The 23800-nt window shown below is 39.1% G+C and overlaps 1 protein-coding gene across 1 annotated transcript in view; it reads right to left on the reverse strand.

Annotated features, from left to right (window-relative positions):
* Positions 1-23800, reverse strand: part of LAMA2 (laminin subunit alpha 2) — a 549054-nt gene that overhangs the window by 107608 nt on the left and 417646 nt on the right. Inside the window, exons 32-38 of the mRNA XM_048490901.1 lie at positions 19989-20131; positions 19256-19354; positions 13042-13153; positions 10714-10876; positions 7759-7969; positions 1934-2050; positions 906-1069 (exon numbers count right to left, since the gene is read on the reverse strand). Coding sequence (XP_048346858.1) covers positions 906-1069; positions 1934-2050; positions 7759-7969; positions 10714-10876; positions 13042-13153; positions 19256-19354; positions 19989-20131 — 1009 coding nt within the window. The remainder of the gene's footprint in view (positions 1-905; positions 1070-1933; positions 2051-7758; positions 7970-10713; positions 10877-13041; positions 13154-19255; positions 19355-19988; positions 20132-23800) is intronic.

The following is a 23800-nucleotide window of genomic DNA, read 5'->3' on the forward strand; positions in this document are numbered from 1 at the left end:
TATTTGGAAAAACAGAAATTCTGGACCACTCTGAAAACCACTACGTCTAAGACTACACAGAGAAGCAATTGAAATCCATAAGCACATGGACAATTTTAATAGGAAGGAAGAAACTATGAAAATGAACAGAACTTGGCTGCCAGTGTTGAAAAATACTAGAGTCAAGACAGTATCTAACCAGCTCCACACAAACACAGGATGACCATAGACAAAAGAAACAAAGGCCAGGATACTTCTATTCAGATGCTCCCACCAGTGACCTTGCTATCTCCATTGACACTCTCATGCTATAGTCTTCATTGTTACTCAGACTTCTATTCAGATGCCCTCAACTATTGACCTGGTTGCCTTCTTTGTTACTCACAGACTATGTTTCTCCACCCACCCTGGACACTCCAACAGATATATATACTCCACTTGCTTTTCCAACATCAGATCCTCTGAAGATGCCAGCCACAGATGCAGGCGAAACGTCAGGAGAGAATGCTGCTAGAACACGGCCATACAGCCCGGAAACCACACAGCACCCAACTGGACAGTTGTCACTTCAACTTGGAAAGACCACAATGATGCAATGACCAAGTGAGAAATTTCCTAGTTTAAAAAGGATGGTTTATCAATGGCTATTAACTGTAATGACTAAATGGAACCAAAAAGCTTAGAAGAAGCCACCTCCTACCAGAAAATGGCCATGGGAGAGGACTTTGGGCTCTGTACTTGTCATCCTTCCAGAAGGAAGGCTGGCACTGGGTGGAACAGAATGGTCAACTACATGGATAATTAGTTTGATCTACCACAGCTTTTCATTTATTCTACAATAAAATATTAAATATACTTTTATCATTAAGAAAATTTTTCAGAATATTCTATTTCACATAAAAATTGCAAACTCATGGTTAACATACCCATCCAGTATTGCAGATGAATCATTCAGTTGTGCTGCATGATTCTCTGCCTCCAACACCTTCTCTGGGAGTCTCCTGTCTCTGATGTATTGAGACAGATCATCTATTTTATTCTTTAGCTCATCAGACAATGGACCAATTTTGTCCTGAACATCATCCACATACTGAGAACCATAAAACAAAAGAAGGTTTAAGTTACTGAATGCAAGCTTTCCAGCTGTTACGTTTTCCCCACAATGTGGGGAAACTTATAATATTGTAATATTTGAATCCTACCTCATACTAGCATCTCTAGGTGGCTTACAAAGGTAAAAAACAATAAAAACCACAATACAAACATCATGAATAAAATATTACAAAAAACAACAAAAATTTACATTAAAATAACACCACACCCACTCCCACTCTGTTTATTAGGGGTATGTATTTGGCAAAGTCAAACCAACCCTCCCAAAATACGGGAGGTGGTGGTAAAATTCAGGTTTGGCTCTAATAGGCCTGAGGTTCATGGATATCCAGGTTTACTAAAAAAAAATAAAAAATCAGATCCATTAGTCTCAAATCCAAATTTTACCTTTTTTTTGGCACAACCACCTTTCTGGGTTTTTTTAATTATCTGGTGAATTCAGGGCTTTAGTTCTTAGGGAGCTTTCTATCCAAGTGCTGGCCAGGCTGATATCTGCTTACCTTCAGAAATGGATGGATGCAACAACATTAGACTCTTTCAGCTGTACAACCTTAACTAGTGAGTGGTGACAGAAAATATAAAACATGAATCTATTAATTGACTTCTACCCTTCCCCCCACAGCACGACAACCCATAATGAGGTTACAGAAGGCTAAAGTAGAGGGGAGAGAGATCAGCTCTTATTAACTCATTTTGTTCATAGTTCATTGGATCCAATCCATAGTTTACGATGCCAATATTACAATTTTCATAAATATTAACTCAATCCATTTCTTCTGATATTCCCTACTTCAGTTTTATGAAAATCTGTCTTATTGTGTGCCGGGTATATTAAACTTACCTCTACAGCTGAGTTGATTCCATTTACAAGGTCATTAGCCTCATTAAGGATATCATTCCCTTCTTTTATAGTATTTTCAGCCTCCTGTCTTCCATCTTCCACAGCTTGCTTCTTTTTCTATAGATTTCATTATTGAGAGAAAAATGGTTCAAATGAACATACATTTGTTTGCATATGTGATTTCACTTTTAACAAAACTTCTTGCTACTTTCCTTGTTGCCTGTTTTGAACAGCACCCACTTTAAGGAGCTTACCATCATTTAGAAAAATGGATGGTGGCTCAAATGAAAGAACTAGCACAGCCTTTCAGCAGGTAGTTTTTAGAGGATAGCTGTGTTGATCTGCAGTAGAAGGGATGGATTCAAGTCCAGCAGCACCTTAGAGAATAACATGATTTTCAGGGTAAAATGTTTGGAAAATAAAAGCTCCCTTTGTCAGATGCTTCTTGCTAATTTATCCCCAAAGAAACGTAAAAGTGGGAGGAAATCCTTAGGTAATCATGGGCAGAAATCTTTGAGATTCCTTCTGCTACTGACTTTCTTGCTGTAGTCCCATGTAATATACACAAACATCTGGACTTCTAAAGAATTAAATTGTCACTGCAAAAGGATAGAATGAGCAGCAAACAGAAAATGTGAAGCGTATGGTGACATTTGTGCATGGAGTGCAAGGTATGCGAGATATGGTTGTTGTGGGTTTTCTGGGCTGTGTGGCCGTGGTCTGGTAGTTTGTGTTCCTTAAGTTTCACCCACATCTATGGTTGGCATCTTCAGAAGTATGTCATGGTGAGATGTGTCAGAAAGAGAAACACAGCCTACCATGGCCCCTTCCGCACATGCAAAATAATGCACTTTCAATCCACTTTCACAATTGTTTGAAAGTGGATTTTGCTATTCTGCACAGTAAAACCCAGCTGCAAAGTGCACTGAAAGTGGATTGAAAGTGCATTATCCTGAATGTACAGAGGGGGCCCACGACATAGCTCTGAAGATGACAGCCATAGATGTGGGTGAAATGTCGGGAGCAAAAAATACCAGACCACGGCCACACAGCCAAGAAAATCCAAAACAGTCAATTGATTCCAGTAGTGAAAACCTTCAACGGTATGTGAGATTTCTAAGATGTTTTGCCTATATACAAAAATGTGAATAGGTTGTATGTGTGGTCTATGTGTGATAGATGTGAGTTATATATATATTTTAAAGAGTAAGGATATAGGAATAGAACTAACATGTCTGCTGATTTTCAGAGGTTTCTAGCTATTCTGGTGAGGAAAAACCCCTCAGTGAAATATCCTTTTAAGACCAAATGATATGTGATATTGGACTACCATGAATGGAATTCAGCCTCAAAATGCAGCCATTGGGATCATAACACTGGAGAAGTGTTCATTTCTGGGATCATTTCTGGTATAAGTGATTCTTCCTGGTTGCTTTAATTCCCAGTGGGATAAAAATAAACAAGATCCAGTTACAAATATTATATCTTTTCCCTCTTCTTCTGGGGCTTTGCCCCTCCCCCAAGTCACCTTTTCTGGTCAAATCATGTCTGGATTTCCATTAATTGAATCCTCAATGTGGTTTGATCCTTAAAAAATTAAGGTTCATAAAAGACTGACAAAATGATAGCGATATTGTTACACAAATGAAAAGAAAAATAATTTTCTCATTTTGCTGAGGGATAAACTGGCCAAATACATGGAATGTCATAAAAGTATTCAGAGAAGAAACCATTTTTATCTTTTAGAACCTTGGATTTTACTTTGAAATGAAGCTGAAAAATCCGAGTTACTTTAAGAATGAGGCAACTGATCATCCATCAAGCTTTTAAATAGCTTATGAAAACTAGGACTAATAATTGCCTTCCAGTATAAACTGACAAAGATATAAACAAGAAACTGAAACATTTGTTTTCACTGGAGGTTGACTTTGTTCTTTCTGCCATGGCAAAGCACTTGTTAATGTACAGTATAATGTGCTTTCAGGACTTCGCAATTAAAATTAAATCAAGTCAAATTCTTTATACCAGTTACTTACAAAGATAAATGGTAGTTTGATTTATAATCTGAATTTACATATGAACACTTAATTGCTTGCTTGGAGTTAAAAGGAGCTGAAAGTACAGTTACACTAGTAGTGAAGATTAATTAGAATCATACTGGGAGTGTCCAGGTTGCTCTTTGAACAGATCACTGTATTTGAGCACAGGCTGACCAGAAGCAAGGCAGGAGTCAAGGTGAGCATGAGTCCAAGTGGGCAGGTGGGTAGGCAGAAGTCTATATTGTGACATATTCCTCCAATATGAGATTGTTATTCATGAAGTGCTGGAAGACTGCAGGTGTGTTACAGAGTCAAAATAGCCTGATCAGATACTCAAATTGGCCATATGAGGTACATATAAATTGCCAAATAGCTGGTGCAAAACATATTGAATGCAGACCACATTGCATACTCTACAGAGATCCAGTCTGGTGTAAATCGACATTCTTCAGAGCTGTTCTAACCACCTGGGGATTAGAGGAAGAGGTGATGGGTCTTGATAGTGATCTTGTTCAGTTACCATAGTTATTAGTTACTGCAATGATCTCCACAATTATCTTACAAAGAGAACTGAAGCAGCAGTGGGCAATGAGCACAGAGTACTTCTGGTGCTAAAGAGGCAGCATGTTATAGTGTTTAACAGTAGCATACTCTAATCTGGAGAACTGGCTTTGATTCCCCACTCCTCCACATGAAGCATTCTGGGTGGCCTTCAGCCAGTCACAGTTTTCTCAGAGCTCTCTCAGTCCATGAGGAGGCACGAAATAGCAGACCATCTCTGAACATCTCTTGCTTTGAAAGTGCTGTGGGGTCACCCTAAGTGCTTGGGACCCAGTGTTTCCTGGATTAAAGACTGATCGCTTCTGAGAGGACATGGTTCACGCCTGAGCATGTTGGCAGGTTTTCATGTTGGCAGGCCCCATCAAACTTCAACCTAAGTAGGTCCTGCAACATGGATGGGTGTTTAACCCAGGCTAACTTGTCCAGAACTTTGTTGGAAAGTATCTCTTGAAATTGGTCTATCAATGCTGCATTGTTCAGCAATTAAAGGTCTGCAGCACAATCTGTAACCAATCCTCTCCATTTCTTCAATGGATGGATCTGACAGTTGGCCATTTCTGTCTTCTGGGGCTCTATAAAGGAAGTGGTCAAGTGGATCTTCAACACACTGAAACCATCTAACATAAGTTTGCATTCCAGAAGGAGTGGGTAGCCATCTGGATGCCTCCCCCCTTCAATAAACTGAGCACAAAGCATACCTTGATTCAGCCATTGAGGAAGTTTCAAGGTCAGAGCTCCAAGGCATTGTTCAACACACACACACCCCCAAAACTCATTAGAGCTACCTGCCAGTTTTTTGGGGGGAGGGCTCACAAGGCACTTCCCAGGAAGAGGTTTGGGCAGAATGGGCCCTAGAACTGTTTGCTGCTGCAGCAGCATGACCACAGCTGGAACACTTGGGCAAGTAGGGGTTGGTTTTCAACTGCAAGCTCCTCCATCCTTGGTGTGGCAGGATCAATCTGTCCAGGTTAATCAATGAGGTCAGGGCTCTTTGAGCACAAGCAGACAGAGGCAAGACAGGCAGACAGGGATCAAACCAAGCAGGAGTCAAGACAGGCAATGGCAGGATCTAACTGAACTGCTTATACCATAATTACCCAGGTAGGACTAAGGATATTTATGAAGGTGAGTGGTCATGAAGCTGTCACCAGAGCTGGAATCCTGCACGTGCATATAGCCATCATCCTGCAAAACCTCATGATGAATTACCTGACTCTCCATCTCCTCTACTCCAGGGACTCTGGGATCCTTGGAAAAGGGCATGTTTTACTGACAGGCTCTTCTGTGACCCCCATGTCCAGCTCCTATCAATGAGGTCTTTAGTTTTCTGGTCCTGTGGTCTCAGTGGGTGCTTTATCTGACTATAATTATCTGTAACTATGCATTAAGCAGCATGGTTTACTAACATTCAAGTTTGCTTCTATCTTATTGTGGAATATTTAGTAGAGTAAAATTTATTCATCTTTCCATTTCATTTCTGACATTTATAGACATTTCACAGATATAATTATTCCTCAGCCAAGAATTAAAACACTGTGTCAATTAATTTGTCAGGATAGCACTAAATTCTCTTTGCAATTTGAGAGAAAGAATTACAATTGTACAAGAAGGATGAGAAGAGGCATCTTTCCTGTAATTGGGATTCTCAGAGTGGTCATAACGCAGGAATACTTGAGCCTGCACAAAATATCACTTAGAAACTTCTACAACTAAGCTTAAAAGTTTTTTTCCTGATACTTAGGTGATGAGCTCATGACCCAAGTGGACAGAAACATGCGTTCCTATTCAGTCAGTTCTTCCAAAACTACCATAGCCAGGCAAAAATACTTGTTGCCTTGAAGGCATTTTGTGTGATTTATTGGTTATTCAAAAGGCCACTGAACAGCTGGAACAAATAGGCCATGTAGATTTTCCTTCCCTCCCTCCCTCCCTCCCTCCCTCCCTCCCTCCCTCCCTCCCTCCCTCTTTCTTTCTTTCTTTCTTTCTTTCTTTCTTTCTTTCTTTCTTTCTTTCTTTCTTTCTTTCTTTCTTTCTTTCTTTCTTTCTTTCTTTCTTTCTTTCTTTCTTTCTTTCTTTCTTTCTTTCTTTCTCTCTTTCTTTCTGCACACACATGCTTTATTTTATTCTCTTTTCTCTGTCACAATTATTATGTTGGGCAGTATCAACATGGGGGTGTATCCATTTTGGGGGAAAGGGATTCTGAGGTGAGGGCTTATGAAGACATGCTCAGCTTGGGAGCTGTAAAGGTGCCCTCAACTTCAAGTGGCAGAGGAGACCACTCAGTGGCCTGCGCTCATGTGGAATTCTGCATCCTGCCATCTCAGTGCATTCCCTCCCTGCAGCAGGTGGGCTCGTATTGGCAGTGCACCATGAGTCTTTGTTTTGGATTCCTAACCTGCATGCGACTGGAACTTCAATTTGTTGGGCTACAGAATGGACACTTCATTTATATCGATATTTCAATTTATTCTAGTAAACTTTATTGCAATCCCTAGAGGGTTCAGGTTGTTAGTATGGTATTTCAGCACTTGAACTCTATATTTTTGAGTGTATTCACTGATGCCAATTTGGACAAGGTTGATAGGAACAGTGGACAGAGCATCTGCCTTAACCAGTTGATCTCTGATTGTAGTAGCAATAGGTTGTATATGAATTATGAAAAGAATGGGAGCAGTGACTAGATAGAAGATATCGATCCCATTTTTAGTGAGGATCTCTAGAGTCACAATAAACCTCTCTGTGGCTATAGATGATAAGAAACCGAGCCAAAAGGGAAAACAGTCAGAGATCAGAAAGGAAAGGTTCAGGAGCTTAGCTTACAAAATCTGACTGAGAAGACCCTTTCCAATGCTACTCCTGTCAATGAAGAATCAAGCAGATTCCCCCCCCCCCCCAAAAAAAAAAATCTGGGAGAATGTCTTTGACTTCACAATTGGTTTTAAAAAAAGTTAAGCTTAGCTCTAAAAATTTGCAAATGATACTCTGCAGGTTCAAATATTCCACGATATTTGTGATACACCGAGAAAATAAAAAAGAATAAAACTATATTTTAGACATGGTTAACTCTATCAGCCATATTTACCCAAAGGGAATATAATAATGCATGTAAGACAAAGAAGCGCCCATAACAATAATTTGTATATGGATTTTACATAGGCCCATCTTTTTCTTAAATATATGTACATGGAATATAAATTAGAAAAAAAGTGTTGATCATGTACTTACATCCACTGCTGTCATGTTTCTTTGGTTGATTGAAGACAATCTATCTGCCTCTCTGATTTTATTGGTTGCTTCTCTCAGCAGGTCCAAAGCATCATTAGCTTTGTCTTGGTAATCTGCCAGCTTGTCTCTGACTTCGTTCTTGAGCTCTTCTGTTTTCTTCCTAGGTTCTCCAAACAATTTACTCACTCTCTTCAAGAGGGCTTCTGCTTCTCTGTAACATAATAGGAACTATTTTAATATACTTCACATTCTTCATTCCAAGTGTTCATAATATCCATTTAAAATCCATTTAAAAACCAAATGAACAGAAAAAAATGGAGAATAGAAACACAACTCCTAGTTCTGCATGATTAAGGGTGGAAGAAAGAAGTTTGTAGCCAGGGTGGATATGCCAAAAAAAGAAGCAGCCATTGGATAGGCTGCCTATGGTATGCTGACTTCAATTAAAGTATTAGCACAATCAAAGGTTATTTGTTTGCTGCATCACCCTCAGGTGTCAGATTTTGCTGCCTGGTGCTGACCCACCCTCGCTAGCTCCCTCCCTCCCTCCCTAGAATCACAGGATTAGCTGGTCACCATGGGAGCCAAGCAGGACTTGGGGGGGGGGGTTTTTTCCCCTGATTGGCAAAGGCCACTGTATGTAGGAGTTGTATAGTAGCCTGGAGCACTACCAGTTGGGGCGTTGCCTGGAGGAGAGGAGGTTATTTCCTAGAATGTAAACACATGAGAGTGATTAATGGTAATGGCTAATAACAAGCACCAGCTGTGGGCTAGGGAGATCAGATAACTGATCAGGACAACAAGGCTGAGAAATCTTTTGCTGAAAACATAATCGGAGGCTTGGCTCCTTGAAACTATGATCCAGTCTCTCTTGATTATCTGAGAAGACTTCCTTGGTTCCTGAATAAAAAGGCTATTGGACTTTCTTAACATCTTGTAGCCGGGAGCTTTCTTGTCTTGTTTTATTTTGTCTGGAGGAGGAAACTCCTATAGAGGAGATTATTTCTTTGGAAACCTGGGATTAAGCTTGCTGGAGAAGTCAGCAAGCCGTTTGTTATCTGGCATGCAAAGCTACTGAGTGGCCAGAATGACATCACAGGCTCATACAGTCACGCAGCCCCTTTTCGCTTGCTTCATGATGTTTAGGTTGGTGATAATTATAATGATAACACACCAGTGATTATGATAATAATTAGGCCTGTTCTCTGACTGTCCAGGGCAGCCATAACTGGTTTCATAGGGATAGGGTGGGTTGCTTAGGTTGGGCAGGGATGAGTGGCGAGCACCCTGAAACATCGGGCACAATGAAGGGCATGCCCTGATCAGAACATCACTGGCTTTTTAGGATGTGATTCTGGGTCTTTCACACAAAAGACTTGTTAGAACAAGAGTGTTAGCCATTCTATTCATCTAATTTTCATTGAGGACTCCATTCCTGATGCTGCTCAACAGTGTCTGAATTGTTTCACAGCTGTGTCTCTGTTTTTAATCGAAATTAGCAGACAGGAATCTATGTCCACTTTTTGCTTGTGACGAACTTCAGCATCAACCTACTAATGTCTCAAGTTCTGGCAAGTCTGGGCTAAACTGGGCTATCTTTACCTAAACAAGGCCATGTTCTTTTCTTACCCTAAATCTTACCCTAAATATCAAGCATTTCCCTAAGTTTCTGTTTATTCCTGTCTATTATTCCTCATATATCAGAAGGCTTATTCCGCTTATTAGCTGTTAGCATGTTTTTGTGATGCCAACCTGATCAATGGCAGTAGTTCAGTCTTTGAAACACAGACATTAGATCTTTGCTCTTTCATGTGCATGTCTATAAAATTAGACAGAAAAACTTTGGTACAGTCATGTATTGCAAGGAATTGGCTAGCACTGGCATTTATTAGCTGTAATATTTTAAAGTTATAGAGTCTGAATGGAAATATAATAGGTTAGTGATTTATAAAGCTGGATTTTAACCTACCTTTTGTTCAATTCCACATGCTGAAACATTCTATCATTTATTTATTTAGGTACAGAAATACAGAGAGCTAAATTAAATGTTCCTATATACGATCTGAAGAGAAACCGGAGTATAATGTTCCTATATGAAGTGACTCTTGGGAAAATCCATGGAGAATTGTAAAAAATCAGAATTTCTTGCTTAGTATTTAAAGGAAAAGATGTCTTTTCATTGTGCAAGTAGATTCTGAGAACACAAAGATGTCAATGCAACCTGAAAAATCTTGCTGTAAGTGGCTAGGTGCCCTGACCTGGATAGCCCAAATCTCATCAGATCTTGGAAGCTAGCAGGATCATCCCTACTTAGTAGTTGGATGGGAGACCTCCAAGGAATACCAGGGTCATCATGATGCAGAAGCAGGCAATGGCAAACAACCTCTGAACATCTCTTGCCTTGAAAACCCTATGGGGGTCGCCATGTCAGAAAAAAAGATGTGGCTAGGTAAGACATTTTTGGTTCTTGTGAACAGAAACATCTACTTGTGTTGATGAGTTACTACCTCTGGATCATTCCAAAGCACAACATAGAGCACTTTTGTTACTGAAGTAACAGTTAATCAGAGTGAAATGAATTCTCTTATCAATCTCACCAAATTTGAATGAAATACAATCATGATTGGATCTCTTGAGGTTTTCTGTCACTGTAAATCAACCAAGTGTGTTTGTTTGAAAGAGATTTGGATTGCAGCTACTGAGCTGGGGCAGAAAAGGTTCAACTTTTCTTTCTGTACCATTTCCCAAAAGCATCAACTCTAACCCACTGATTTTGATGGGGAAGCGCTGAGTGCATGGTGGAAGAAGGGAGAGTTAATAAACACCCATGGTTCCAGTTCAAAGGAGCCCCCTGTCACATGTTAAAGAAAATGTCAGGAGATCCAATCACACATTTTCCATGTAACATTCTATATGGCCCCAATTCACTCTGTTAAGGCAACATATACTACTCACTCTAATTCACGTTGGGCTGCTTCCTCTTGCACTTGCAGTTTTCTTCTTCTGAGCTCTGCCATCATTTTGTCAATATCACTTTGTAATTCCTGAAGGCTTTTCTCCAAGGGCTTGTCAGGAGTTCCAAGTGTCGCATTCAGTTTTGAAGCAGTTTCATTTGCAGCTTCAGAACAAGTATAAAATATATATCAACAAAAAGAGCACATTAAATATCTCGCCAGGCCTCTTTGGCCCAACCTGGGGCAGCTGGGAAAGGCGGGTGGAGCAGAGGAGGCTTTTGCCGAACTGTGGAGGAGGTGCTCCACTGGTGGAAATGGTTCATTGGAGTGCAGGACTTTGGCCCATTGGAGTGAAGGCTTTGGTTCCTGTGCATCCTGCATGCTAATTAGCTAAGGGTTCATTGTCGGACATTCAAACTCTTAGCTAACTATGTATACAGATAAGTAATATGTCAGTCAGCCTATATGTTAGTTGTACCACAAAAAGTGTCAGCTAGTGATAATAAGGAAATTTCCCAAAAGGATACTACTATAAAACATACAGATTCTGATACCCAGTTAGTATGAATGTTACTGTGGTACTTAATAATTATTTCCAACATTGCAAATGTCATTCCAGTCTTCAGTATTAACCAAACTAATTGCTAAATTAATATTCTCCAAATTTAAAAATAAGTTTTACAAAGATTCCACTGTGAGTAGCAAACTTTAAACTCTTGTGTGAGTTGATACAGTTATCATTTTTTCAGGGTTCAGTCCCTTCACTAATATCTATCAAGGTTACATCTCTGAATAAATAGGTAAGTAGGTGTATCTTGTTTCTGAACAACGTGCAACATTTGAAAATGGGCATCCCCATCTAAATTCCTTGGTGGCAGGATGAAGTGCTGCTGTGCCACTGTCCTGTCACCTGCCCTGCCAAGAGGGCTTTCTGGCAGCACAGGTGCAAAAAGTACAAAACCCCCCCATCCCCGCCTCTGGAAACCCTCCACAGGGCTTACAAGACCAGGACACCATGCTCCCAGCCCTAAACCCCAGGTAGAACACACACCACACTGGTGTCTGATTGGGATGGCAGCTCTGCCCTACTGTGGCCTGGCGTTCTGGATGTTACAGCAGCAGGGCTGAGGGGTGGCTGCCAAAGTGTCTGCCTTCTTCACCAGGATAAGTGCCCCAGGGTGAGCAAACATGCTGGCACAAGGCTGGGCCGCTCCTTCGAGCCCTTTTGGCCCCCTTCTAGTCCTTTTGGCCCCCCCCCCCCCCGTGGGACTCTAAGTTACTTCAATTTCATGATAGTGAAACGTATTTGAACTGTTGACAATGTAATGTAGAACTGATATGATGATCTGCTGAATCTTAGAACTAAAGAATGATGACCTTCTGGACAAGTTATTGCAGAGTCATTAATATAATGAGTTGGCAGAGTAGTTTCTTTAGTGTGGAATAGGCTAGGAAATCAGGCAATGAAGCATGATATGAATAAACCATTCACATCTCTTTTCCATTTCTGCCAACTATAATCTGAAAACAGTACGGAACAATGTAGATACTTACATTGGCATCAAATGGGTACAAACAAATGCTATTATTTATTTATTATCAGGGTGATATAAACTGCTCTTGTAATTTAGCATAGGCAGAAAATCTTTCTATCATGTTTCCACTCATAACTGTCTGGGATATACTTGGTTTCAACTGTTTTGTCTCTGGTGTTACTGTTTCTGTTCTGCCCCTGCCCAGCTTCTAGTTATAGCTTTCCACTGTATTTTGAAGTTCACAGAATCAATTCTCTGTTCGACAGCTGTCTCAGTCTTAGAACACAGGTATGGTGAGCAGTTATTTGTAAATGGTTACTAGATGTTCATTAACAGCCAGTACTGATGTACTTTTAAAGCCATTTTGAGAAATTAAAGATGTACTCTTAATTCACCAGGCAGAATACTAAAACTACATGGAGTTTTTACCCAGATGACATTTTTACTGCTTTGAAAATAAACAACAGTAAAACAGAAGTCCACCATTAGTTAATTAATCATAATAGCTATACTTCAAGAACCTGAATGGTCCTGAAGGAACACATTTAATTTCTTGCTATTCGGTGCTCGTAATTGCAAATGCACCAACAGTTATAGCAAACTGCACCCGGTAGGTTGCAGAACATCTGTAGTTAGTTGGCTGCAGTTTCCCTTACTGAGCTCATTTAGGGCACATCTTTTTAATCAACTGATTCCTTTCAGCTTGTGAACTCTCAGTTAGTGCTTTGTGTTCTTTGTAAAATGTACTTCACTTTTCTTGAGAAGCTATTGACATGTTCTCAATTCTCCAATACCTTCTGCAGCCTGAAGGGTGCCCTTGATGAACTGCCCAAGCCTCTTTGCTCTCTCATTAGTCCTCTCGGCATCTTGTCCGGTTTGCTCCCCATCTGCTGTCACCTTAGTCGCCTAGCAATACAGATTAAGGAAAAGTGTAATTAATGAACATGACAAGGAGACACTCCAGCTGTCTGAATCTACTTGGAAATCCTACCTAAAGCAAAAAGAAATCAATGAATTATTGATCAGATATACTGGAAGTGGCACACACTTTCCTGAAGTATACAATTACATTTTTATCACTTCTGCTGTTAAAGAGGCATCAGAGGCTTTACTCTTGGTTCTTGGAATACATGTAGTAAAGCAGGACACAAAGAGATAACTGAGGAGTATTCTTTGATTTTGTTCACGGAAACCATTCTCAAAACATGTGGTGCACAATCCAGAGTGAAAATACTGAAGTCTCACTGAAACCATGAGATGTAAGTGTTTTTTTTTTACATATTGAAGCTTTGTTCTTTTCAGCATGGCCTGAGCACACCACATTTCTCTGGATCATGATGTTAATAGATACTGTAGAGTCTCTTACAGTACTGATAATATAATAAAGTTTATCAGTAATGCAGGCACTTGTCCCAAACCCATGAATGCAATCATGAACCCTGTCCTGAAGAAATTTACCTCAGGAGGTCTTATTCCACACAATGCTGAACATCCACCCCTCATTTCCATACCATTGGCAGAAGTGAATAGTTGAAATGGGAGAAGCTGCATTTATTAGAATTTAAAATGTCCCTGATAAAAGAATATAAATCCAATTTTGGATGGCCTAATCTGATAGGTTCAGTGACATTTTGTGTCCAAAACAACCCAGGATTTCCTGGTTTTAAGTTTTTTCCCCTAAGATAGCAGAATGGAGACAAGAAGAGAAGGCTTGCTCCCAATCTTTTTTTCAGGACACAGTTAATCACTCCTCTTCAATGCAACACAATAATGTAAAATCAAGCAAATGGTGAGGATGCAGACTTTTACCCTGGTGCCACCCTAACAAGCAGTACATTTTCCATTATAGTGTTTAAATGAACTGTGCGTATGTAGAAAACTCCCACTAGCTTAGGAACATAAAAAAGCAGAAGTTCTAGACAGCTGTGAAAATTACAAAGAGAAGGAGCAGAACAAGTGAAATAAGATTGTGCTGTTTCTGAACTAAAGTCTCTTCATTTATTTACAGGTAGAAAAAAATTGGTCTGACATGATTTGAGGAACTATTTTTTTTAATTTTCCAAATCATATATTTGACTAAGAATAATGAGAAGGAATAAATGGCTGAAACACGCTGACACCTAAAATGCTGGGAAAATACAGATGACCATTTGCCAAGTGATTGCTTACAACACTGTGTATGTGATGAGTAGGCAAACTGTTTTTTCTTTCCAAGTGGAAAGGAAATTTTTGTGCATCATCAGAAAATCAGGGGGAAAGGGAAGGGTAAAATTCTCCTCAACATTTGGCAATAGTGTTGCCAGAAGGCTTGTAGAAAAAATGTCCTGTTATTTTAATATAGGCCTAATGTGTGAAAATGGGCAGCTGAAGCTTTTCATGGCAAAGGGATAGAGAGTGGACATTTTTTTCTGTAGGCAGCTGGCAACCCTTTTAGGCAAGATGACTTTCCCATATTTTGTTAGCACATATATAGTAGTAAGTTAAAAGAACAAATGAAATAGTGGGAAGATTAATAACTATCCTGGGCACGTCCTTTCCAGATTGTTTTACCTCTCAAAGTACTCCTACGTGCACTTAAAACTATCATCTCCTCAGCCTGGATTTGTTGGCCACTAGGTGGCACACTTTCTATTAATAGAATCCTCTGATTAACTAGTGAAATTTCAGTTTCAGCATAGTTCGGAGTCTTATTAATAAAAAGAATAACAAATAACAGAGGTGTCATCTCAAGAGGATTTTACCACATACAATGTCACTAAGGTGACATTTTTAATAACACCCCCCCATCCCAGTCTTTTCTAAATGAAGTTTACTTGATTGGCTTTAAGTCCTAATGTAGTATTTAATATAAGATTTTCTGTCTTGCTGTGTGTCTCTTAGAGACATAGGACTTATTCCACTGGACAAATAATATCCCAAATTCAAACATATAAATTAGGGAAAAAATCAAAAGTCCTGTGGTGCCATCTCCTACACTTGTATGATCTGTATGCTTTACTGCTTCGGGACACAGAGCTAATCGCCATCTGATGGCTATGTTAGATTATGTGGCGGGTTGGTTTTAATGCTTTATAATGTTTTATGATGTTTTTAACTGGAATGTTATATTGTACACTGCCCAGACCCCTCTGGGGGTGGGCGGTTTAGCAAATCCAAATTATAAATAAAATAAAAAATAAATTAAAATGAGCATACACTACAACAAATTCATTAGTATTTTTAAGGTGCCACAAATCTCTTTGACCTTTTCTTAATTTTCTTTTGGCAATTTATAACTGATGAATCACATGAAGAAAAAGAAAGTATGTCATTCAGGCACAAAGTGATTTTGTTGCCATTGATCATTCTATACTGTTGCCATCTGGAACAGGAGAGAATACAAAATTGTTTAGCTGGCATCTTTTAATGTATAGACCCAAACCTTTGCCACACAGTGGAATATGGTGTTTTCTAGTTGCACAGGTATCATTTTGAAGCTGAATAAGATAACTAAAAAAGAGTGTGTCTGACCAGGTTCCCCCACTCCGGGAAATGGCCTGAGATATAATGGACAGGCTGGTGTATTCAAAATATCCTGAGTGGTATGCTAATCTCCATCATGGGCCCCTGCCAAGTCAAGAGAGAGCTTGCCACCTGAAATGGAAAGCTGGAGTCCTCCATCAGGAGTAAGAATGTTTATGATTAGCAGCTCAACCTGCCAATTCAGGAAGCAAACTGGTGAATCACAAACTGGAGTGGGAGAATTAGCATCTTACTACACTAATTAATAGACAGAAAACATCCATATTATTTAAAATAATAACCAAAAACAAAATTACATCTGTTCACAGAAGTCGTTCAGTTTTTCTGTCTACTCTTTCAACAGGATTTTTTTTTACTAAAATCTTACGCACACTAATTAACATTCACACACAGCGCCCAGAGATTACTGAGCATCTGTGTGGCCTGCATAGTACTACATCCTTCGAGAGTCCTAGATCCTGGTTCCAAGATTTTTGCTTGCTCCCATTGATTAACTGAGGAATATTTTTAATTGGTTAAAAGAAGCCAAGATTTCTATCCATTTCCTTTGCATAGGCTATTTATTATGGCTATTTTTATTCCACATGTACTGAATACTTTTCCTTTGGAAAGTAAGTAAACATTCAGATGCTGACTTGTTTTGCAATTAGCAAGTTTAGAAAGGAATCCAGCAAATGATAGGAGTTGAGCAGACAGTTGAAAGCATGGATGTTATGGAAGGCACCACAAATAGCAAACCTCTGTACAGTTTAATCTACCTGCACCTGAAGTCAGGATCAAAATGTAAATAGAAGGCTTCTGTAAGAGGATCTTTCCTAACATTCCATAGCATGACCTCAGCATGGGAAGGTGATTTCATTCCCACGCCCCATAATGGTTTTGATAGCTTTTTCCAGGATTATAATAAAACATTTCCTTCATGGACCAGAAATGTTTCCAAGCAGCTTTTTCTCCATTTTTTGTGAATACACTTTTACCAAGTTGTTTTTACTGGAACAATCCCAGGCTAGTTTCTCTGACTGTGATCACACTTAAAACAAATATTCTTTCCCGCCAAAATGGTGGGCCGTTATCCATGTCCTGTGCAGTCACGCAACCTCCCTTTTGGTGCTTACTCTGCCAATTTTTTCTTCCCCACCTTCCTGCTTTGCCCCTCTTCTCTAAATCTCTAGTTTCTTGCCATTCCCCCCCCCCCCATTTTTGGGACTGTGGAATCAGCAATGCTATGAATCATTGCTGCAGCAGATGTGTGAAAAAAAAGCCAAAAATTAGTTATAAATGATGGGATCGAAAACACCTTAAAAATGCGGTAAGTGCTGTGTGCAGAAAAGGCCCTCGATGGCCCCTCAAATCTCAGCAGAAAGGCAGCAAAATTTTTCTGACATAAGCTCCTTCCACTCATACTTTCATGAGATCTAACTAATCGTCAACCTTTACCACCCTATCTGGTTTCCAAATCTACTCTGATTGTTTAACTAGGAGCGATGTTGTGAAATCAGTGTTCAGACCATCTCAGCGTTTTTTTAAACAGAAACAGCAACCTTTGTGCTGTTGTTAGCCTTTAAGAAAAGAAGAAAAGCATCCATCTTTTTGCCTTCTACAAATAATCACAGTGCATGCTTGAGCATACATGGTCAAAGAGTTAAAAACCCCTTTCTCCCTGCTCAGTCCCCATCTGAACTTGTGCTTGTACAGTTACTACTTTTATTTTTTAAATGCTGGAAAGATCTATCCTGGACTCTCAGCATTTTTTCTAGTTTATTCCTAACATATCGAAGAGACCATAAGATATTATAAAAAATCATTGACCTAGGTATAATAAATCATTCTTATTCTTACTTTCAATTATAACAGCAGCTGGTTTTCATATACATAATCATTACTGAGACATTTGCAAGCATCCTTCTAACACTACGTTTCTTGTTGGGGTTTGATGGATAATGCTAACTGCAGCTATTGTTTTTTGGTCATACACACAATATGAATACAACTTGATCCTTAAAAGTTATTCATTTTTCCATAAAATACATATTTTTAGAAGAAAGTGCTATCTGAATATCTCTTATTCTGAAATGTCACTGCTAAGAGTAGTATTAGAGGCAACACACTTTCCACACATGTAACAAAATAGTGGGTTGAATTTTAGGCCATGCCAGTGTAAGTGGATGGTAAGTGGTGGGATGTTCCCACCTCTCCTTCCCCACAGCAACTGTCACCTGATGGATGAGATAAAGAGAAGTGATTTCACTTGCTTTTTCTTTTTTAATAAAGTTGACTATGTTTTATCATTTTTCATCCATGCAGGCCCCCAATCCTCAGAACCACCCTTTCAAACCTGGCTCAAGGTAAAGGAGAGATGAGGAAAATAAAATTCAAATATTAAACTTTTAATGAGTGCCTCCCCCTTGAGCTTTCAGTAACTTCTACTATCCCTCAAGATATGTTCTTATTCAGTAAAACACCTGCGCTGCTTCCAGAGAGTGAGCAACAGAGCTAATAGGAAGCCCCACCTCTCAGCAAGCCCACCTCTCAGAATCCTGGAACAAGCACACGACCAAAAAACCCTGTTAAAAACACACTGTTAAAAGTTTAAAAGAGTTGGCTTTGAGAAAAGCCCTCCAAAAAGAAAAACTAGAACTCACCTAGAGCTGTCTGCCCCACTTCTTCTCTCCTCTGCTACTCCTCTCTGCTACTTCCAGAGAGTGAGCAACAGAGTTATGACTATTGTTTATAGTTTAATGTTGTGTTTATAATGCTATGATATTATGTTATGATGTTACATTTATGAGGTTGTATTTATTATTTTTGATGTTATGTTTATTGATCTTATGTTATTGTTGCCATGTTTATTGCTGATTGTTATATGATATTATGCTTCTGCTGTAGTTCATGTAGTTGTACACTGCCCTGAGCCTTTTGGGGGAGGGCGGTATATAAATTAAATATACAATACAATAATGTAAGAATGAGTGCAGTATTCCGAGAAGTGGTCTAAAATATGTAGATAACTGTCTTTAAATGGGACTGGGAGGTGGCTGATGAGGATGGCCTCAATCTTATACCTCAGAGTGCACAGGAGAAACATTGCTGAGAGGAAGAAAAATGAATGCTTCTTCTCTCCTCACCATTGATGTGGAGCCTGAAGGGGATGGGGTGTCATATAAGACATTATTTTTTTTTTGACTAAGTGCACTATCTCTGCCTGACTTGGATAGCTCTAGGCTAGCCTGATCTCATTAGATCTCAAAAGCTAAGCAGAGTCAGCCCTGGTCAGTATTTGGATAGGAAACCTCCAAGGAATACCAGGGTCATGACATGGAGGCAGGCAACGACAAACCACTTCTAAGCATGTCTTGCCTTGAAAACCATATGGGGTTACAGTAAGTCAAGTGTGACTAGACGGCACACACACACACACACACACACACACACACACACACACACACACACACACACAATATCTCTGTCATTACCCACTAAGCTCACCCTAGTCAAAAGCTCATCCATTTCTATCACAAGGGTATCCAAGTTCTTCTGTGCCAACTGGAGAAGTCTCTCTGGTGCTCGTTGTGGTGACAATAAATGCTAAAGGAATAAAATCAGACAATTTACATCACACATTGCAGAACGTATGGGGAGTAACAGAATCAGTTGTCTCACCGTTTTTAAACATTAATTATTGTTATTGGAGACACATCCAAAAGTTTACATAATAACTTTTGTATAAGAAGGCATACCATGAAGGCATGTGTTAGATATACCCTTCATTTGATATGTAATATAGATGCTTTATCTAAATTTAGGAATGTTATAAATTCACTGCACAGACTTTAACTTTATCTTCACATACAATCCCAATTCCTTCCATCCAAGTGACATTCTTTAACATTAATCTGAAGAAAAGAACTCTGATTCTAGAAAGCTCTTTTTCTGAAAATCATGTTGGTGTCTAAGGAGTTAAGGAACTCATATCTAGCTGTTCCACTGTAGACCAAAATGGTTATAGTGCCTTTAGAAACTATTGTATATTTTGTTTAATCTTTGCCAATAATGAATTGTAATAACTACAGAACCATTGTAGGATTTGGCTGAAATAACTGAATTATTTATCCATCTTTTTCTTCAACTCTGAACCATGCATAATGAAAAATAATGTGGGCTTTTGTGGGCTTTTATGCCACAATGCGTAGATCAAACCTTGCAATGGTTTTGAATATACCTTTAATTCCTGGGTTGTATTTTCAAAAGAATAGAGCATTCTGTATGGTGGTTGAAGCGGGCCACTGAGATTGACACTCAAAGCCATCTGGTTTAGTTGGTCTAAGTCTCGGAGAAGAACTCCAGTGCACTCATCATCACAAGCTGTAGGGAATGACAATAAAGAATATTTATTTCTGCTAAATATTTGTGGCAGATGCTTGGAATTTCTACTCAGAAATATTTCACAGTGCCCATAAAATTCTTCAAAATATAAGACCATTGACTCCAGTAACTGGTGCCTTTAAAAATGATGCAATAAAAAGGCAGAAAAACAAAGCTTCAAGCCTTGGCTGGCAAATATGCACATCTAATTGTCAACCACTTGGTAGCAGGCAATATGATGTGAACTATTATCTACGTAGGAATGAGGGTGCATAAAGTCAAGAAAAATTAAAAGTTCTGTCCAGAAGACTCTACCATCTAAACTGATTTGGGGGCTGGGAAATATACAGACAAGTGAAAGAAGGCAAGGGTAATCAGGATGGTTATGGTCAAATTCATTTCTGTATACTTAAAAGTCGCCTATGTTGTAGATAAGGGCCAAACCACAGGCTTGTTGGTGGAATTTCAGCTGTGAACTGAAGGGGAGAGGGAGAGGTCGTATCACATCAGTGCTCTGTAAAGAATACCAGGGATAAAGGACTGGAAAGGTCATCTGCGACAGACTTTGAAAAGACCAAGGCATGGGAGAAATAGAGGAGGGGAGGTTAGGTGTGTATGTAAACAAACTGGCTTTCAGATAGACCTGCACTTTTTAAACACACTTTTTCTCTGCAGTCCATCACAAATGCAATTAAATTTATATATTCAGAAGCTGCTGAATTTTTTATGAAGTTTTATGAATCTGGTTTTTTATTATGCAAAATTTCATAGCTTGCTGGTTTAATGATTTCTATTGTATTGCTTTTATATCACAAACTGCACAGATGGGCTGCACTAGCAAAGATATAAACAAAATAAAAGCAAAGATGCAAAAGGAAGTCTTCAAATATATAAACATTTGATGACACCAATGCATTTCACGTCAAAACGTTTCTTTGGAATCAAACCTTGCTTTCAACAACAAACTGAAGTTGAGGATCAGCTGATGTGAATCAAACCTCTAATTTACCTATTTTGTAGACAAGGCTCTTAAATAGGACTGGCAAATACAAATTGTGCTGATAGGCTATATTAAAATATAAAATACATGAAGCTGCTTTCTTACTGAATTAGACCATTGGTCCACCAGATCAGTATTGTCTATTCAGAATGGCAGTAGCATTCCCTGGTCTTATGTAGTCTTATGTATATAAATTTAACTGGAGTTTAACAGGGATTGAAACTGGGACCTTCTGCATGCCATACCACTGAGCCAGCGCTCCTCCTGATAAAATTGATATAATTTATCAAACGATAGATCCCATTGTTTACAGACTACTACAGCATAATTGTGCATGTCAAACTAAGTGTCTATCTTCCTAACACTATTCAGGTTCTGATTAAACTATGTTTTCTATTTTCTATTCACAAAAAGGATTTTACAGAACTCCTTAGGATGTCTCAGTGGAGCTGTCATTGTGCAAGAACAATGTGACAGCATGTCCTTGTATAGCCCAAGCATGTCTCTCAGCTGTCTCTCAATTTCAGTCTTCCAACTATGATGTGGCCATAATCAGATAGCCTAGTTTACAGAGTTGTTCGGCTGTTACTGAGATAATGTATACAAAATGCTTCTGAGCATTTTGACAAATGATGATAAAAGTGCAACATATAATTTATTAATGCTTTTAGAGTCATTTGAATATTCTCTCAGTTCATCACCTACTCTAAAAATAAGACCTTCATACATTTTTGTAAGGTTATGACTCTCTTAATATTTAAACAAAACAATGCTACTGGATGAAATGTGCACTTCTACATAATGGTGGAATAATCATCATTCAGCAATTTTTAGATATTTTACAAAAACACATGGCAAGCATAAAATATTCATGTTCTGAAAATTGCAGTGTAGCCTCAATAGTTCATATTTTTGATAAGGAGATATCAGTTCAATTTCAGCTTCTTTTGGACAATACCAAAAGATTATTGTCCAAAATGTCCATCAAAACCTTTGAAGCTTCTGTATAAACATCACTATTGTAGCCCTGGAAACTGGTTATATCCACAAGCCTGTTGTGAGTGAATGATGCTTGCTCAACAATAATATTGAAATCACTGACTGGAAACTATATGCATGCTTAAATTTGTTACCATGAATCTACCAGTGTGCATGTGTAGCCTTACGTTCTGCTAGGGTTACCAGGCCATGCCTGAAAATCAGCAGGAGTCCAAGGGAAGGGCAGGATAAAACCAGAATAAATAGTATGAACAAATTTAATCTCATCCTGTACCAAGGAAGGAGAGGGAACAGTGGTGGGCACTGTTGACAATTGTATGACATCACTTCTGGAAAACCCAGAACTTATGACAGTCTCTGTAGAAATCACTAGAAACTCTATGGTGAAACCGCAGAATTTATGGTGATTTCTAGAGGACTGACATCAGTTCCTGATTTTGCCCAGAAGTGGCAGCATGCTGTTAACAAGGGTTATTTATTTATTTGTTTGCTTTACCTGCAGCTGTTGAAGTGCCAGGAGGTGATGGCAGCTAGAGGCAGAGAATCTCCTACCCCTAGCGGGCATATGGCAACTTTAAGGACTGTGTATGTACAGCCCTATAAAATAAGCTGTCTTCTCACCAGTTAAAACTTTTAAGGATGGAAGGACTTAGGAAATCCGATTCAATTTGCCCATTCAGTCTCCAAAGAAGCTAATTAGTAGAAGTGTTGTTTATTTTAAGGGCTATGAACCTGGATTTGGTTGCAGAACTGCACATACAATTATTTGCACATACAATTCTCAGTACAGGTAGAGAAGTGTGAGTTAGTTAGGGATGTCAGATATTAGGGATGTCCTGGTAGTAGCCCATGACTACAACTGACACCTTGTTGGGCAGTGGGGGCAACAATACGCTGAAAATTGCTGTCAGAACAATGGTGTGATGTCACTTCTGGGGTGAATCCAGAAGTAACATCATTGTGGCAATGTAATGCTCTAGGGTTCACTGGGAACTCTATGGTAAAACCATAGAACTTCTGGTGAATTGTAGCACATCATGTTGACACAATAATGTCACTTCTGGGTTTGGTCTGGAAGTGACATCATACTATCACTTGACTGTGCCCCATGTCCCCACCCCCAAAGTCTCTCATTGAATTCCACTGGCTAGCAACCCTAATGTGTAAGTCAGCTTCCATATACTTATAGGCTAACAGAGCAAGTATATCACCATTTTGAGCTCCTTGGATGAAGGGTAGGATAAAAACCTGATAAATAGTATGAACAAATTTAAACTCCTCCTGTACTTTCTGATAGTCATATTCACTGGAAACTTTTCTCATTTTAAAAAAATCATGTTTGATACTGTTTCAACAAGAATCTAAAGCTATGGCTTAACAACAGGAATACAGACAACAGCAAAGCAAATCATTGGACAGAAGGCAAATTGATTTAGTGCAGTGAAAAGGGAATTGTCAAGTTGAACAAGGAGGCACTGAGATGTTATTTTCAGCAACATCCTTTCTCCAATAAATTCTTGCTGCCTTCCACTCCCACTAATTTGTTGCTTGAACTGAAGTGCACTGTAATAGCTCTAGTAAAGGGGCAATATTTTCAACTTTATGCATACATGTCAGAAAAACCTATTAGTGGCCCAGTTCTTCTCATTTGTGTGCTTGTGTATGGAACA

The sequence above is a fragment of the Sphaerodactylus townsendi genome, linkage group LG01 (genome assembly GCF_021028975.2).
Source record: "Sphaerodactylus townsendi isolate TG3544 linkage group LG01, MPM_Stown_v2.3, whole genome shotgun sequence".
NCBI lineage: Eukaryota > Metazoa > Chordata > Lepidosauria > Squamata > Sphaerodactylidae > Sphaerodactylus > Sphaerodactylus townsendi.